This window comes from Sciurus carolinensis, chromosome 18, assembly GCF_902686445.1.
Source record: "Sciurus carolinensis chromosome 18, mSciCar1.2, whole genome shotgun sequence".
Taxonomy (NCBI): Eukaryota; Metazoa; Chordata; class Mammalia; order Rodentia; family Sciuridae; genus Sciurus; species Sciurus carolinensis.
Window position 1 is genome coordinate 37,631,719 of NC_062230.1, and position 14,902 is coordinate 37,646,620.

A 14,902-nucleotide genomic window follows, 5' to 3' on the forward strand; every position below is an offset into this window, starting at 1 on the left:
TTGCCAGAAGTCAGCTGCACATACACGACCAGGGGCAGCCACGCCACCCTGTCCTTCCTGAACGGGGGATGGACTAGTCCCGGGCCTGACTGCCACATTTCAGGCGACTGGTTACCAAACAGGGCAGGAAGCCTGTGCTTACGAGTCACCTTCAGGAAAATGGAACCCTAATGCCTCAGACAGAAACCGCCTGAGACACGCCCCCCCAAATGACCGCTTCCCCTTGGGCTACCATTGTCACCACTGGTGCTGAAAAGGGCACAGACATAGGCAGAGGCATCCTCTCACCACGGGGGGACGGTGTGAGCCTTTGACACCATGCAGATCCGAGGCTTCCTGTCCTGTGTTCTGAATGTGGTCGTCCTGCGGGCCACCACCCCTCCCCACCAGAGTCCCTCAGTGTGTGGTCTGTGGCCACCTCTGTTAGAATCACATGCGGATTCCTGGGCCCTCTGGGGCCAGCCAGGAAGGACCTGGGCTGTGCGTGTTTGTCAGGTTCCCGTGGACACTGGTGTGCACCAAGGTGGAGAACGGCAGTGTCCCCAGGCCTGGATATGATGTGGCAGAGACAGAACACCCCCGCCCAGCCCTGGGGCAGTGGGCTTGGTCACTGTGCATCCTTCTCCTTCACACCTGCTCGCACTCCGTGAAGGAACCTTGGTGCCTGCTACGGGCTGCTCAGTTTTCCTTTCACATTCATGTGCTGAAGTCCGGACCCTCAGGTCTGCAAAGTGGGACTTAGTTTAACTGTTCTTAGTTAAACTAGATGAGGTCACACTGGAGTAGGTGACCCCTGATTCAGTACAACCAGTGAACATATGAAAGGGGGGAGTTTGGACACAGATGTGCACACACAGAGAAAGCCACACAAGGAGCAGGCAGAGGGCTGGGGTCGTGGCTCAGTGGTAGAGCACTTGCCTAGCACGTGTGAGGCGCTGGGTTCAATCCTCAGCACCACCTAAAAACAAATAATATAAAGTGTTGAGTCCATCTAAAACTAGAGAAAAATATACTTTAAAAAAATGCAGAGATCAGGCGAAGCTTGGCAAAGAGGCAGGAATGCAAGCCAAGGAGCGTCAGTATCCTGGAGACAGGATGGAAAGGATCCTCCCCAGCCCTCAGGAGGAACTAACGCTGCCAACACCTCCGACTCTGACTTCTAGCCTCCAGGACTCCGAGGCCACACAAGGCCCCTGCTAAGCCACACAGGCTATGGCGGTCCTTCCCTACCGCAGCCAGCAAACTCAACGAGCATCGGAGCTGTTCCTGTTCTCAGCAACTAGGCCCCTGCAACTCACGCCCGTTGCAAAGCGGAGTCCCCCTTCTGATTTGTTCACAGTCTGGCCTTTCTTAAAATGGCTGATACTGCCCGGTGCCGCGGTACACACCTGAAATCCCAGCGACTTGGGAGGCTGAGGCAGGAGGACCCAGAGTTCAAACAGAGCCTCAGCAACTTAGTGAGGCCCTAAGCAACTCAGAGAGACCCTGTCTCTAATAAAAATTTTTTAAAAGGCTGGGGATGTGGCTTGGTGGTTAAGCACCCCTGGGTTCAATCCCTGGTACCAAAAATAAATAAATAAACAAATAAATAAAATGACTGAAGCTAGCCAGATGGGGTGACACATGCCTTTAATCCCAGCAGCTCAGGAGGCTGAGGCAGGAGGAGCACAAATTCAAGGCCAGTCTCAACAATTTAGAAACCTGTTTCAATAAATAATGTTGCTCAGTGCCCCTGAGTTCAATTCCAGGCATGCACGCGCACACGCGCACACACACACACACACACACACACACACACAATCCTTCCAGGAGCTCGCTCGGTGGGCTTAGGGGAGTGGGGGAGAGGGGTGGCCTTGCTAGGCTTGCCGCTGCACTCCAGCCTCTGCCCATGTCCCATGTCTTCATGTGGCCTTTTTCTGTGTATCTCGGTCTCTTCTCTTCTCATGAGAACACCAATCAGACTGGTGTCATTCCATCCCAGTGTGACCTCATCTTAACTAATTATGTCTGCAAAGTTCCAATATTCAAATAAGGTCTTACATGGAGGTTCTGGCGTCCAGACCCCCATCACACACTGGATCACAATGACAGTGGCCCACAGAGCGGTCTGGCCCTGACGGTACTGTGGACAGAAGGGGCTGGCATGGGCCACAGTTCTGGGGAACCAAAGGCCAACTAGGCTTGCAGGGCCCCTGGGATGCCCACGCATGGCACTGGCACCCACACTGTCTAACCCTGGACACTGTGCTGGGATGAGTCCTGGAGAAGGCAGCCTCTCAAGGAAAACTTCAAGCTCATGCTACAAAAATAAGCTGGCTCTGGCACCCAGGGCCATCTCCAAGGGTTCACTCAGAAGGGCCCAGGAGGAAGGTCCTGGGCTGCTTTGACCCTCTGTTCTCATCACCTGTGGTGAGCTAGCTATGCCATTAACCAGGCAAAACGCGTTTGTGTCTTTCCACAATGTCAGAATTTATTGGGGCTGGGGAGATAGCTCAGTTGGTAGAGTGCTTTGCCTTGCAAGCACAAGGCCGTGGGTTCAATCCCCAGCACCAAAAAAAAAAAAAGAATTTATTGAATAACAATAAATTCACAGGTGTGTCCAGTGGCAGTTCATTGAATACTCATGGGTCACCTGGTCATCATAAACTGGACGAATACCAGTTCTTCTGTTCCAATCTTAATTTCTAATATGTATAACATTCAAGTCATACTTCACACGACGACCTATAAATAGGTCACGGAAACATAAGAAAGGGTTAAGGCAGCCACAGGGTGACAGGATGCTGAGCACAGAGCAGAGATGAACGTAGATGGTCAGATAAGGGTTTTAACAAAGCAGCTCTGCAAAGCCCAGGGTCCTGACAGATGGCAGTTTCCGTTTCAGAGAGTCAACTTGGAGCAGGGCACATGTGATCATCAGAGGCAGGAGAATGCTCTGCTGAAGCCTGAAGGGGACAAGAAATCAGAAGTTCATCACTGTGGCCATTCTTCCCAGGCAAGTCTCATGAGCAGTGACCAGGTGACAGGGTCAAAGGTTACTGTGTTCAGTCCTGGGGTGTCCACCTTTTAGGGGTCTTAGTGAGGGGCTGCTCAGCTTGTCTGGTGTTCCTGATACTCTCTGGGATGCCCAAGTGTCCAGGCACTCCTTGATTTAGTTGGGAAAGTTGGCACAGAGATGTTATCTGTCAATTTGTGCCTTGTGGTTGTACCGGGAAGATGGGGTTGTTTACTTGTACAAAAAAGGTGTGGAGTCATCTGACTTTGGCTCAAAATGAAGTAGCTTACGGCAAACTAGTGCTTTGCAAGATGAAACACAAAGGGACAGGTTCAGCCTGGAAGGTACTGTTCTACACATCAGAGTGACTTCCAGCAGCATTTTCACATTTTTCCTTTTCTTTTCAATTTTTTCAGTGGGGAGGGTTGCTGGGGAGTGAACCCAGGGTGGGGACAGAACACAGGGGTGTTTTACCACTGAGCCACCTCCCCAGTACTTTTGATTTTTTTGAGACAGGGTCTTGCCAAGTTGCTGAGGTTGGCCTCAAACTTGTGAGCCTACTGTCTCAGCCTCTGGGATTATAGGTGTGCACCATCATGTCCTCCTGAAATTTAAATATTTTTTTATAGTAAGGATACCAAGTTTTTGTTTTGCACTAGGTTCCACAAATAATGTAGCTGACCTTGCCTCTCTCTCTTCAAAGATGCACAGGTCCTAAAAGTCAAATGGAGGCTGAGGAAGTGCTCTAGGTTAAGGGAGACCAAAGAGGACATCTAAATGCAGTTCCCAACTGGATCCTGTATTGGGGTGGAGGGGCAGTTACAAAGGATGTTACAGGGACAACTGGAAAATTTTGAAGATAAACTGTGGATTAAACAATAGAAGTATTATCAATGCAAAACTTCCTAATTTCACTTGTCCTATAGTTATGTAAGGAAATGTCCTTGTCCTGGAAGGTCATAGTGAAGTATTGAGTTTAAAGGATTATGTCTGCAACATAGTTGCAACTTGCTCAGGGGAAAAAAAAAGTATGAATAAAGTAACTATTAAATAGGGCAAATGTAAACAATTGATAAATGTAAGCAAACAATATATGAAAGTTGTTTGCACTTTTTTTTTTTAAACTGGGGATCGAACCCAGGGCTTTGGGAATTCGAGGCAAACGCTTTGCTGCTGAGTTACATTCCAGCCCCTATTTTTTTTTTTTTAATAAAGATGATACACAATTTACTGAGCTATTTTAAAGAGTAGAGCTTAGTTTTCAAAGAAGAAGAGTTTATGCAGATAATTTTTTGATGACTTTTATCACCGATGTCACTATCTATAGAAGACCTTAAATTAGAGTCCAGACCAGTGATTTCGAGAGAGCCACCAGGATCATTTCTAAGCGCTTCTCATGACGAAGGGTGCAGGAGCAGATGTGCTGGGGCCTCCTACGAGGGGCACGTGAAGAGAGGCTGGTGCGGGGCTCACAGGTAGGAAAGGGCCTTAGGGAACCGAGACCACTGGAATCGGCGGTCTGATTCCGTGGGAGGACGGCTGCCACCCGGAGACGGGCGGGCTGGGCGGGACTCCACACTACCCTCGCAACCTCCTATAGGTCTGAAGTTAAGATAATCGAGATAAAAAGTTTCTTTCAGCAGCGACCCAGCCCTACCCGCCCGGATTTTAAAAGAAAAGCGCGCCAGTCATTTGGAAGAGCGACGTCGCCAGACCCGGCAGGCGCGTAAGCGCCCGGGGTGAAAGCCGCCTCCAGAGGGTCCGAGTCACGTGGGGCGGGTCCACGTGACCGGAGCCCCGACCCAACATGGCGGCGCCCACGGACCGAGGGCTCCTCTTCCTGCTCGCGCTGCTCGGCTTCCTTCGGGCAGCGTCCGGCGGCCTCGGCTCGGGGTGAGTGCGGCTCGCCGGGGACGAGCGCGGCGCGGGGACCCCTGCCCTCCGTGCTTACCGCCGCGTCCCCGCAGGGCCTCCCGCGACGACGACCTGCTGCTGCCCTACCCCCGCGCGCGCGCGCGCTTCGCCCGGGACTGCACGCGGGTGCGCGCCGGCAGCCGCGAGCACGAGAGCTGGCCCCCGCCCGCCGCGACCCCCGGCGCCGGCCGCCCGAGCGTGCGCGCCTTCGTCTCGCACTTCGGCGGGCGTGCGGTGACCGGCCACCTGACGCGGGTCGCCGCGCCCCTGCGCACCTTCTCGGTTTTGGAGCCCGGCGGGTCCGGAGGCTGTGCCGAGAGGCGCCGCACCACAGTGGAGGAGACCGCGCGGGCCGCTGGCTGCCGCGTGGCCCAGAACGGAGGTTTCTTCCGCATGAACACGGGCGAGTGCCTGGGGAACGTGGTGAGCGACGGGCGGCGAGTGAGCAGCTCCGGGGGGCTGCAGAACGCGCAGTTCGGGATCCGCCGCGACGGGACTCTGGTCACCGGGTGAGGAGGCAGAGCCCGTGGCTTTCAAGGGCAGAGAGCCTGAGATTGGGGTTGTAGTTCTTTCTGCTGCCGCGTTCAAGTCGCCTAACCAGGTCGAGCTTCCTTTTCCTCCCCCGCAGAATGGGGATAGTAATGCGTTCCTTGCAGGGTGTATTCGTCACGCTGTGTCTTTGAGCGCTTGTTTCATGTCAGGCAGCGTGTCGTGCCCTGGGGAGATAGCAGTGAACGGCACGCCTTAACAGACCCTCCCCATTCCTAAGAAAAGTAAGCCAAGGCCAGGTAACTAACGAAGATGAATTCAGACTGCGAACGAATCTGGTGAACCCACTGTAGTTAGAGTTTGGGTTTTAGGTAGAGCGGTGAGGAACTGGTCTGAGAAAGTGACCTTTGAGTAGGGACCTGAGGATTAATTGACCAAGATCAGAACTCAAGACAAAGCATTCCAGGGAGAGAGAACAGCAGGCACAAAGGCTGAGAGGTTCCTGTGCGTGCAGGACCCACAAAAGGAGCAGGTATTGGAGGGTGACAGAAGTAATTAAGAGTTTGCTCTAACACTGGGGGACCCGGGCAGAGTCTGGAATAGAGAAACAAGGAGGCCAGTTAAGAGGCTGGTACAGGCACCAGGAGTAGTTTTGCTGGGGTGACAGCCTAGAGATTGAAGGCCACACATGGATCTGAGATCTGTTGGGGTGGCTTTTCCTATTAAATGAAGTATAGACTGTTCGCAGCGTTGTGACAGAACCCTGCCCAGCTGCAATCCTGTTGGTCCTACCTGTCACCACAAGAAGATTCCAAAGAATTGCAGAGCATCACAGCTATACTCAGGTCCAGGGCCTTCCTGGGGCAAGAGGAGGAATCAGGAAGCCGGGATGAGGAGGGAAGGGTAAAGGAGCCTCACCACCCACAGCTAACCAAGTTGGTGAGTGAGCCGCACACCTTCCCGGGTCCAGGTACCTGTCTGAGGAGGAGGTGCTGGACACTGAGAATCCATTTGTGCAGTTGCTGAGTGGTGTCATATGGCTGATTCGCAATGGAAGCATCTACATCAATGAGAGCGAGGCCACTGAGTGCGATGAGACTCAGGAGACAGGTGAGAGGTGGGAGGCTGACTGTGGGGAGGGAGAGGCCAGGCAGCCGCTCTCTTGAGAACAGGCATGGGGTGGGGGCTGTTTTTAGGTCTAGACAAGTGTTTAGACAGCAGCTAGTTTGTGCTTTGTGCTATTCTGGGTCCTGGGGAGCCATGGAGATGAAGAGTCTTGCATAGTATATATTTTAAAAAGGCAATTAAAATAAACTGAAAAGCATTGAGTACTAAGAAAGAAAAAATTGAGAGAAAGGAAACAGATGGGGGACAAGATGCTCGTGGATCAGCAGCCTCAGCATCACCCAGGAGCTTGTTTAAATGTAAAGCCGTGAGCCCACCCACCTCAGACCTGCAGCATCAGGATCCCTGGAGGTGATGCCTAAAAAGTCTGTGCTTTAAGGACCCTCCCCCCACCACCCCTCTGGTGATTCTGATGGACACTCAAGTTTGGCAGCCACTAGAGGGCAGACTACTGTGGTGGAGACCAGATGACCTGGCTATTCTAGAGCAGGCAGTCAGGGAAGGCCTCACGGAGGAGGTGATCTTGGAGCAGAAGGGGGAGGAGGAGATTCTCAGTCAGGGGACAGGAAGTACAGTGTCTCTGAGGAGAAGGTGGCTTGAGGGAGGTGAAGGTCCTTCCAGGAAGTGAGGCAGGACAGGACTGGAGAGGCGGTGCCAGCCTGCGGATTTTGTCCTAAGAGTAGCAGAAGTCATTCAGGAGTTTCTGCTGGAGCTCACCCCCCTTGGGGTGCATTGAAGACAAGCCTTCTGGCTGTGGCCTGGAGACTGCTGAGACAGGGCAGAAGGGAGGCAGGGAGGCCAGTGAGGCAGCCATTGGGCATCCAGGGGAGAGGCCAGGCAGCCCGGACCTGGAGGTGGAGAGTGGCGTTTGGAAGAAGTCAGGCAGAGCCCAGGAGGCCCCTGAAGGGCTGGGTGGTCAGCCAGGCTACCTCTCCTCCAGGTTCGTTTAGCAAATTTGTGAATGTGATGTCGGCCAGGACAGCTGTGGGCCATGACCGTAAGGGGCAGCTGGTGCTCTTCCATGCAGATGGACAGACAGAACAGCGCGGGTAAGTGCCGGAAACAACCTCCAGACCTCGGCTACACTCAGACCCAGGGTTGCCTTGAGAAACTTGGGCACACTGACAGGCATCCTGATCCAACCATTTTCAGAAGTATTCACACCCTGCTGTCCCCTCCTTCGAACAGAAGAGGGGCCCTACGTCTCCCCAATCCCCAGAACTTCCCTCCTCTACACACTTCATCTCAGTCCCCTCAGTCCTTTCTGAGCCCCAGTTGGCCACAAGATTAGCAGGTGAAGACCTTGGCTCCAGTTCTAGCTGAGTGTGGCTAGCCCTGTGGCTTTAGGTAAGACACTCACCCACTCTGGCCGCAGGCTCATCCTCCACTTCACTATTGCTGCATAACAAAGTAGCACAAGCATGTCACTTAAACAGTGATCACAGGCTGGGGAGATAGCTCAGTTGGTAGAGTGCTTGCCTTGCAAGCATGACGCCCTGGGTGACCACAGTTCTGTAGGCCAGAAGTCAGAAGTAGTAGACTGAGAATGTTTTGTGTCCCAGGACCAAATTAAGACGTTGGGGCTCTTATCTGGAACTTCTGGGAAAGAGTCCTCTTCCAGGCTCATTTGGGTGCTCGGCAGAATCCTTTCTGTGCAGGACCGAGTCTTTGTTTCGTTGGTGGTTTCCACCTGGGGTCTCTGCTCCCTAAATTGTCATTTCCTTCTCCCGAAGGACCCTCCCCAGTCTCCAGGCCACAGAGCTATGTCACGTAGCTCTCACTTCCTCCTCTGCTGCCAGCCAGAGAAAGCTCTCTGCTTGTAAGGGCTCCTGTGGTTCCTCTGGGCTCAGCCAGATAAGTCAGGGTTTCCTCCCCCCAAGGACACTTGGGCCACCTGATGGCATAGTCACTGCGCGAGTTCTCACATCCACAGCTGTCAAGGACGAGGGCAAGACATTGCTGGGGGGCTGTTCAGATGCGCCTGACCGAGGCAGGGTGAGTCACACTCAGTAGCACTGCTGTTGTGTCGCAGCGTCAGCCTGTGGGAGATGGCAGAGTTCCTGCTGCGACACGACGTGGTCAACGCCATCAACCTGGACGGAGGTGGCTCTGCCACCTTCGTGCTCAACGGGACCTTGGCCAGTTACCCCTCAGATCACTGGTAAGCACACGGAACCTGCCTCTGTCGCCCCACCAGTACTGAGTCCTTGGAGAGTGAGCAGGAGACCAGGATCCCTCCTCTGGGGTGCTGGCACTGCCCACTCCCTTGAACAGGGGCCAGTCGGTGGGGAAGGACCTCCCTGCAAATGGTGGACTAGGAGCTGAGACTGAAGATGAGGAAGTGACTGGGGTGGGGGCCAGCCTTCCAGGCTGAGGGCACAGCATGCACCAAGGCCCTGGGGTGGGAGGGTTGGCAGGAAGTGAGGCGGAGCCTGTAAACAGCCAGAAGGTGACGCTGGAGTGGGGCGGGCGCCCTGGTGGGCTGGGGGGCGGGAGGGGCAGCTGGGCCGGCACTCGCCCCTCCTCACGCCCTGCCCCCTCCTGCAGCCAAGACAACATGTGGCGCTGTGCCCGGCAAGTGTCCACCGTGGTGTGTGTGCATGAGCCCCGCTGCCAGCCGCCAGACTGTAGCGGGCACGGGACCTGCGTGGAGGGTCGCTGTGAGTGCTCGGGGCGCTTCTGGAGAGGCTCTGCCTGCAGCGAGCTGGACTGCGGCCCCTCCAACTGCAGTGGGCATGGGATGTGCACAGAGAGTGAGTGGGGCCGGGGGGGGCCTGACGGGTCCCGGGCTTCCCAGCCCGTCCCCGACTGGGCCCTCACCTGGCCTCCTGGGTCTCGTCCTTGCAGCTGGCTGCCGCTGCGATGCTGGATGGACGGGGTCCAACTGCAGTGAAGGTGAGGCCTCCGGCCGCCCCTCGCACGGGCAGTGGGGAGAGGAGCGGCTCCCTTTGCCCTGCCTTGCGCTTGCAGACCGCTCTCATCTCACCTGAATCCCTCTCTGGTTTTCCTGTGGCTGCTGCAACAAATTCCACCAAGCGGGTGGCCAGGAGAGCAGAAATGTGTCCTCCCACAGTTCAGGAGACCAGGACTCAAACCCAAGGTGTGGGCAGAGCCACGCCCCCTCTCTTCCTGCCCCTCTGAAGCAGCTCCTGGGGGCTCCCGGCCTCCCCAGGCTTGGAGCAGCAGTGGGGGCCTCAGCCTCCCTGTTTTGTCCAGTCTGTTCTCTCAAGAACCTCGGGTTGTCGGCTTGGGGACCCACCTTAAATCCAGGATGGTGCCTTCTTGAGACCTTTAACTTAATGACATCCGCAGAGACCCTGTTTCCAGATAAGGTCACATTCAGGGACTGCTCTGGGAGGAGGGCACGGGGCTTCTCCTTCATCCGCACTCTGCACACCTGAGCGCCATTCTGTTCTGCAGAGAAAGGCCCCGACGCCAGAAGCCTGAGCTCTCCTCCCATCTCCTCTCTGCAGAGTGTCCCCTCGGCTGGCACGGGCCAGGCTGCCAGCGGCCCTGCCGGTGTGAGCACCAGTGTCCCTGTGACCCCCAGACTGGCAACTGCAGTGTTTCCCAAGGTACAGGCCCTCCCGGGACCCTGGACAGGGAGGGCAGTCCTCCGTCCTCCAGCACCGCAGCCTGTCTGGTTTCTTACAGTGAAGCAGTGCCTCCAGCCGCCTGAGGCCACCCTGAAGGCAGGAGAGCTCTCCTTCTTCACCAGGTGGGTGCCTCACTGGGACTGAGGGGCCAGAACGTGGCGTCTGGACACCCAGGTGGTGCGTCCCCCTCGCAAGCACAGGGCTGGTCACAGCTGACAGGCAGCCACCTGGTGGGGGCAGAGGGGGCCTGTGTCCCTGTCTCGCCTGCAACGCAAATGACTCCATTTCTCAGGTCAGACTCCACTGAAGACCTGAGGGGCTCGTGTCCCTCCCGGGCACCTCAGTGCTCGGACTGTGGGTTGCTGCGTCCTTTATTCTAATCCTTTATTCTAATGCGTGGCCTTTAACCGTGATCCGCCCTAAGGGCTTGTTAGAGTGATTTCTGCCCCTGGCCCCAGCGTCTCCACCAAGGTCTTGGGTGGAGTCTGCACTTTGACATGATCCTGGGCCACTGCTCTCTTCGAGGACCTCTTTCCCGCTGGTTCTCACCTTAATGGCCTCATCCCAGGTACTTGGGCCTCCCCTGACTCTGAAGGTGGCATTGGTGGGAATGCAGAGCTCCCAGGCGTGGTCCAGGAGGGAGCCTGGGAGCTTCTCACAAGAGCAGATGCAGGCCTCTCCTGGAGTCCTGCCTTGGTGAGTCTGAGAGGTGCCCGACCAGCTCTCCAGACCTGCAGGGCAGGGTAGGGACAAGTAGAGTCCCTGAAGTCCCAGGCCTTAGGTCCAGGCTCCTCCAGAAGTGAGACTCTAAGCCTCATACCCTGCAGACCCGAAACCCAGCAGCACCGGGCAGAGGGAAGGGAGGTGGGGGGCTGATGGGCGGGGCTGCAGTCCCTAAGTCCCTGCACTGAGGGCCTCGGCCTAAGACTTAGGAGACCGTTCATCCAAAGGCCCAGCCCTTGTTCTTTGCCAGCTCCCTGCCCCCGAGGAAGGGGGACCAACTCTCCCTGCTCTGTCTGCAGAGCCCAGCCTTGGCCAATGTCCCTGGAGCACAGGATGCAAACTGAGGCCCCTCAGGCAGGAAATGATTCTCCCCAGTTTTATTTGGCCCACACAATTTAACATCTAAAATATAAGCAGCATCTGACCAGACACATGGTGTATTCCTGTGATCACAGCCACGTAGCACGGCCCTGACTCAGATAAGAAAAAGAGCCAGGCACAGTGGTGCACACCTGTAATCCCAGCTGCTCCGGAGGCCGAGGCAGGAGGATCGTGAGTTCAAAGCCAGCCTCAGCAAAAGCAAGGTGCTAAAAGCAATTCAGTGAGACCCTGTCTCTAAATAAAAGGCAAAACAGGGCTGGGGATGTGGCTCAGTGGTCGAGTGCCCCTGAGTTCAGTCTCTGGTACCAAAAAAATTAAAATAAATAAGAAAAAGGATTGGGGTTTTAACTCAGTGATTTAAGTACCCCTGAGTTCAATCCCTAGTACCAAAAGAATAACATATGAGCAATATCGGGAAATCAGTAACATTCATATTTTCTTTTTAAAATTTCACTGAGGCATCGGGATGTGGACCGGCACGGCCAGTGCCCCTGTTGCTCCCCGCTCAAGTCTTCGTGCCTCCGGCCCCCACCCGTTTGCCTCTGCGTGCACCCCCTGTGGGCCCTGGAGTGCCTGTTGGGGGGCTTTCTGCTGCCCTGGCCTGAGCCTGCCCCGCACCCCACTTCTCTTCCCCGCAGGACCACCTGGCTGGCCCTCACCCTGGCCTTGTTCTTCCTGCTGCTGATCAGTATTGTGGCCAACGTGTCCTTGCTGCTTGGCTCCAGAGCAGAGAGGAACCGGCACCTGGACGGGGACTACGTGTACCACCCACTGCAAGAGATGAACGGGGAGCTCCTGGCGCCTGAGAAGGAGCAGGCTGGGGACACCCACGACCCCTTCAAGGACTGATCCCTGAGCTGCCCACGTGACCTGTCCTGAAGGATCACGTCTACTTCTGCAGGAGGGATTCTGAGGCCAGCCGCGTGGGCCTCAGCCCCAGCACTGCAGCCACACTTCGCGTGGCACCTGTGCCTCCACCCACCTGACCCTAGCCTGGCCCCCACCTGTCCACCTGCCACGGCACATGCAACCCCAGCAACCCGGGGCTGCCGGAGAGACTGCTTCTGCTTCCCCGCCTGCCTGTGTCTGCTGCCAGAGAGGCCCGTCCCCCTGCCCTAGGGCCTGTGCCACTGCCAAAGAGTCTCCAACCTGGGGGTGGGGCCACTGGTGAACCGAGCTCAGTTACTGAATCATGACAGGTGGCAGGTCCCAGCCCCGCCACCCCCCGGGGTGGAGTAAAGGGAGCAGCCTGCCTTCCTGGCCACATCACAGAACCCTTCTGTACAGACTCATGGCTGATGTGCCAACTAGAATTCTGTTCCTGTGCTAGGAAGCTCCTCAGGGAGAGGACTGGGAAGGGATGTTTCCAGGCCGGTTTATCCTGCTGTGCAAAGGATTTTCACTTGAATAAACGGACATCCTAAAAGGAGCCACCAGGGGGCGCCTGAGTTCTGAATCCTGGACTTGGCAGCTGGGTCTTACTGGGCGGGGATTCTTACCTGCCTCCCCAGAGTCAGCCTGAGCCTGACGTGGTGTGCTCCACCCAGCACTCCAGCCGTGCACACGGCTCGGGGATCTTGGTGAATCCCAGGTGGTGCTGGCGCTGCTGACCTGGAACATGCTTGATGGTGGGGTTTGGTTCATCCCCATCCTGTTTTGTGGAATTTAAGTTAGTCCCCCACATTAAGGTCAGGAGGGTGCCCCAGCAGCCCTAGCCAGCACCAGGGCCAGGGTCTGGGCTGCCCTCTGCACGCACAGCACCAGCAGCAGCTCCCGCCCAACCCCGTGAGTAGGTTTTTCACTTCTGAAGTCCTGCAGGGGCCTGAGACCCTGTGAATGTGTTGTCGGTGTGCTTCACAAGCGCTGTGGGAGGGGGTTGGAGGGCAGGCTTTCCGCAGGTCCTCTAAGAGTCCCACGCCCCGGGCAGGGTCTGAGTTATCTTGCTGTGTAGCAGTTCACTCCAGAACCTTGCAGCATAGGCCAGCCAGGTGCTGCTTCTCCTGAAACACTGCAGTTGATTCCAGGGTCACAGGTGGGTTCCACCAGCCTGGGCCAGGGCCAGGTTCTCACAGCTGGGCTCTGCAGGGTGCCTGCTCCTCCAGAAGGCCAGCTCAGGCTTGGGGTCAGAGAAGGCAGGTCACAGCGGGAGGGAGGAGAGCTGCCCGGAATTGTTGAGGCCTCACTGGGCCACATTCAATCAGATAAAGCAGGCCACCAGGCCAGCCCGAGCTCAGGGGTAAGGGGCACACCGGGCCAGCCAGAGCTCAGAGTAAGGGACACAAACTCCACCACCTGAGAGGTGCTGTGAGTAACAGGATCCTGGCACATTCCTAAGAGCAGTTCCCAGACCTGGCCACAGGTTGGGATATATCCTTCTGGAATGTTCTACAGTTGCAGGCTCTGGACTCAGTTCCAGACCCACTGAGTCCAGGTATTAAAAGCGGGAGTGGATGCTGAAGTCCACAGAGAGCAGCCTAGGGTGTAAGAGGCAGCAGCAGTACCGGGTCATCCTGAAATGACCCCTGACCTGCAAGCTCCCACCTGTGAGAGGACATCTCTTCATCCTCTGCTGGGCCGCCAACTGTTGGGTAAGCGACAGCACTGTGCGTGTGCTTTGTGGGATGCAGGCTCGGAGGGAGACAGCAGCCCCTGAACAGCCTGTCACGGCAAGCTGGAGTCCCTGGTTGCGTGAAGACGCACTGGACAGTCTAACCTCCCTGGGGCCCTGCGGAGGGTTTTGAAGTTTGTCACAGGGATATCTCTTATCTTCACCTGCCCAACATCCAGTTCCTCTTTAGTAACATCCCTGTCAGGCTGGGCCCCCTCCCCGCAAGCAGAAGCTGAGACGAGGAAATGAGATCAAGTGGTTTGTTCAGGTCACCAGGAAGCTCTGGGAGGGGACAGTGGGGGGCAGGCTGGGTCCTGCTGGGGCCTCCAGAGAGAAGCCAGGATGGAGCCGTGTGTCCTGGCAGCACCCGTTCTTCTGGCTGAGGGCTGCTCCTGGGTGTCCCCCGCCCGGGCTCCCAGCTGCCCTCCACAGGGAGCGCCCCGGGGAGGTGGGCAGGGCACCCAGAGCACTGGCCGGGCCTCCCTCATGCTGCCTCAGGCCACTGCCTCTCCCCATTGGCCTCCAGGTGGTTTCACAGCGGCTCTGCCCCCACTAGTTCAGGGTGGGCCTCAGGGATCTGTCGGGGTCAGCCAGTCAGAGCCACCCTGGAACTTCTGCTGGAGTTACCCAACTTCCAGGGTGTGACAACACGGAGGAGAGCAAACCAACCCATCCGTCTCCACTGTGAAGACGACCTGCCCCCAACCAAGAAATGGTGAGAGCCGGGCAGTGTGCATAAGAACCAGAGACCAGAGGGAGAGGACCAGAGGGAGCCCCTGGGACCAGCCACGCCTGAAGCCGGACTCACTCTTGGACTTCCCAGCTTCATCCACCAATAAATGCTCATTTTGTGTCCCAGGCAGTTTGTGTTGGGTTTTGGAGTCTCTTGCAACCCAAAGAGTGTGACACTCATCCTGTCCCGGGACAGGCACGTCTTTGACTCAAGTATCTGTAGAGCTTCGAGGAGCTGGAGCAGGAGACAGGACAGTGCCTGGGCATCCAGTTCCTGCCTTTGGTGGTGGGGGGCTCACGCCAAGGCCCCTCTGCGAGTTGGCCATGAGCGCTGACCCC

At 56.4% G+C, this 14,902-nt stretch overlaps 1 protein-coding gene across 4 annotated transcripts; it reads left to right on the forward strand.

Annotated features, from left to right (window-relative positions):
* The first annotated feature begins 4,329 nt into the window (after positions 1 to 4,329).
* Positions 4,330 to 12,678, forward strand: Nagpa (N-acetylglucosamine-1-phosphodiester alpha-N-acetylglucosaminidase). Of its 4 annotated transcripts, none has more exons than XR_007106190.1 (12): positions 4,330 to 4,470; positions 4,639 to 4,888; positions 4,963 to 5,418; positions 6,369 to 6,508; positions 7,464 to 7,572; positions 8,556 to 8,684; positions 9,071 to 9,276; positions 9,371 to 9,418; positions 9,560 to 9,623; positions 9,997 to 10,098; positions 10,178 to 10,241; positions 11,862 to 11,939. XR_007106190.1 is itself a non-coding variant. In XM_047534361.1 (12 exons), the coding sequence occupies exons 2-12, from the start codon at positions 4,803 to 4,805 to the stop codon at positions 12,070 to 12,072; spliced, it is 1,668 nt and encodes a 555-aa protein (XP_047390317.1). In that variant the 5' UTR covers positions 4,330 to 4,470; positions 4,639 to 4,802; the 3' UTR covers positions 12,073 to 12,678. The 4 variants fall into 4 exon arrangements, 2 of the variants coding, with proteins under 2 accessions (XP_047390317.1, XP_047390318.1); XM_047534361.1 differs by having other exon boundaries at positions 9,944 to 10,098; positions 11,862 to 12,678; XR_007106189.1 differs by lacking the exon at positions 9,560 to 9,623 and having other exon boundaries at positions 9,944 to 10,098.
* Positions 12,679 to 14,902: the final 2,224 nt, after the last annotated feature.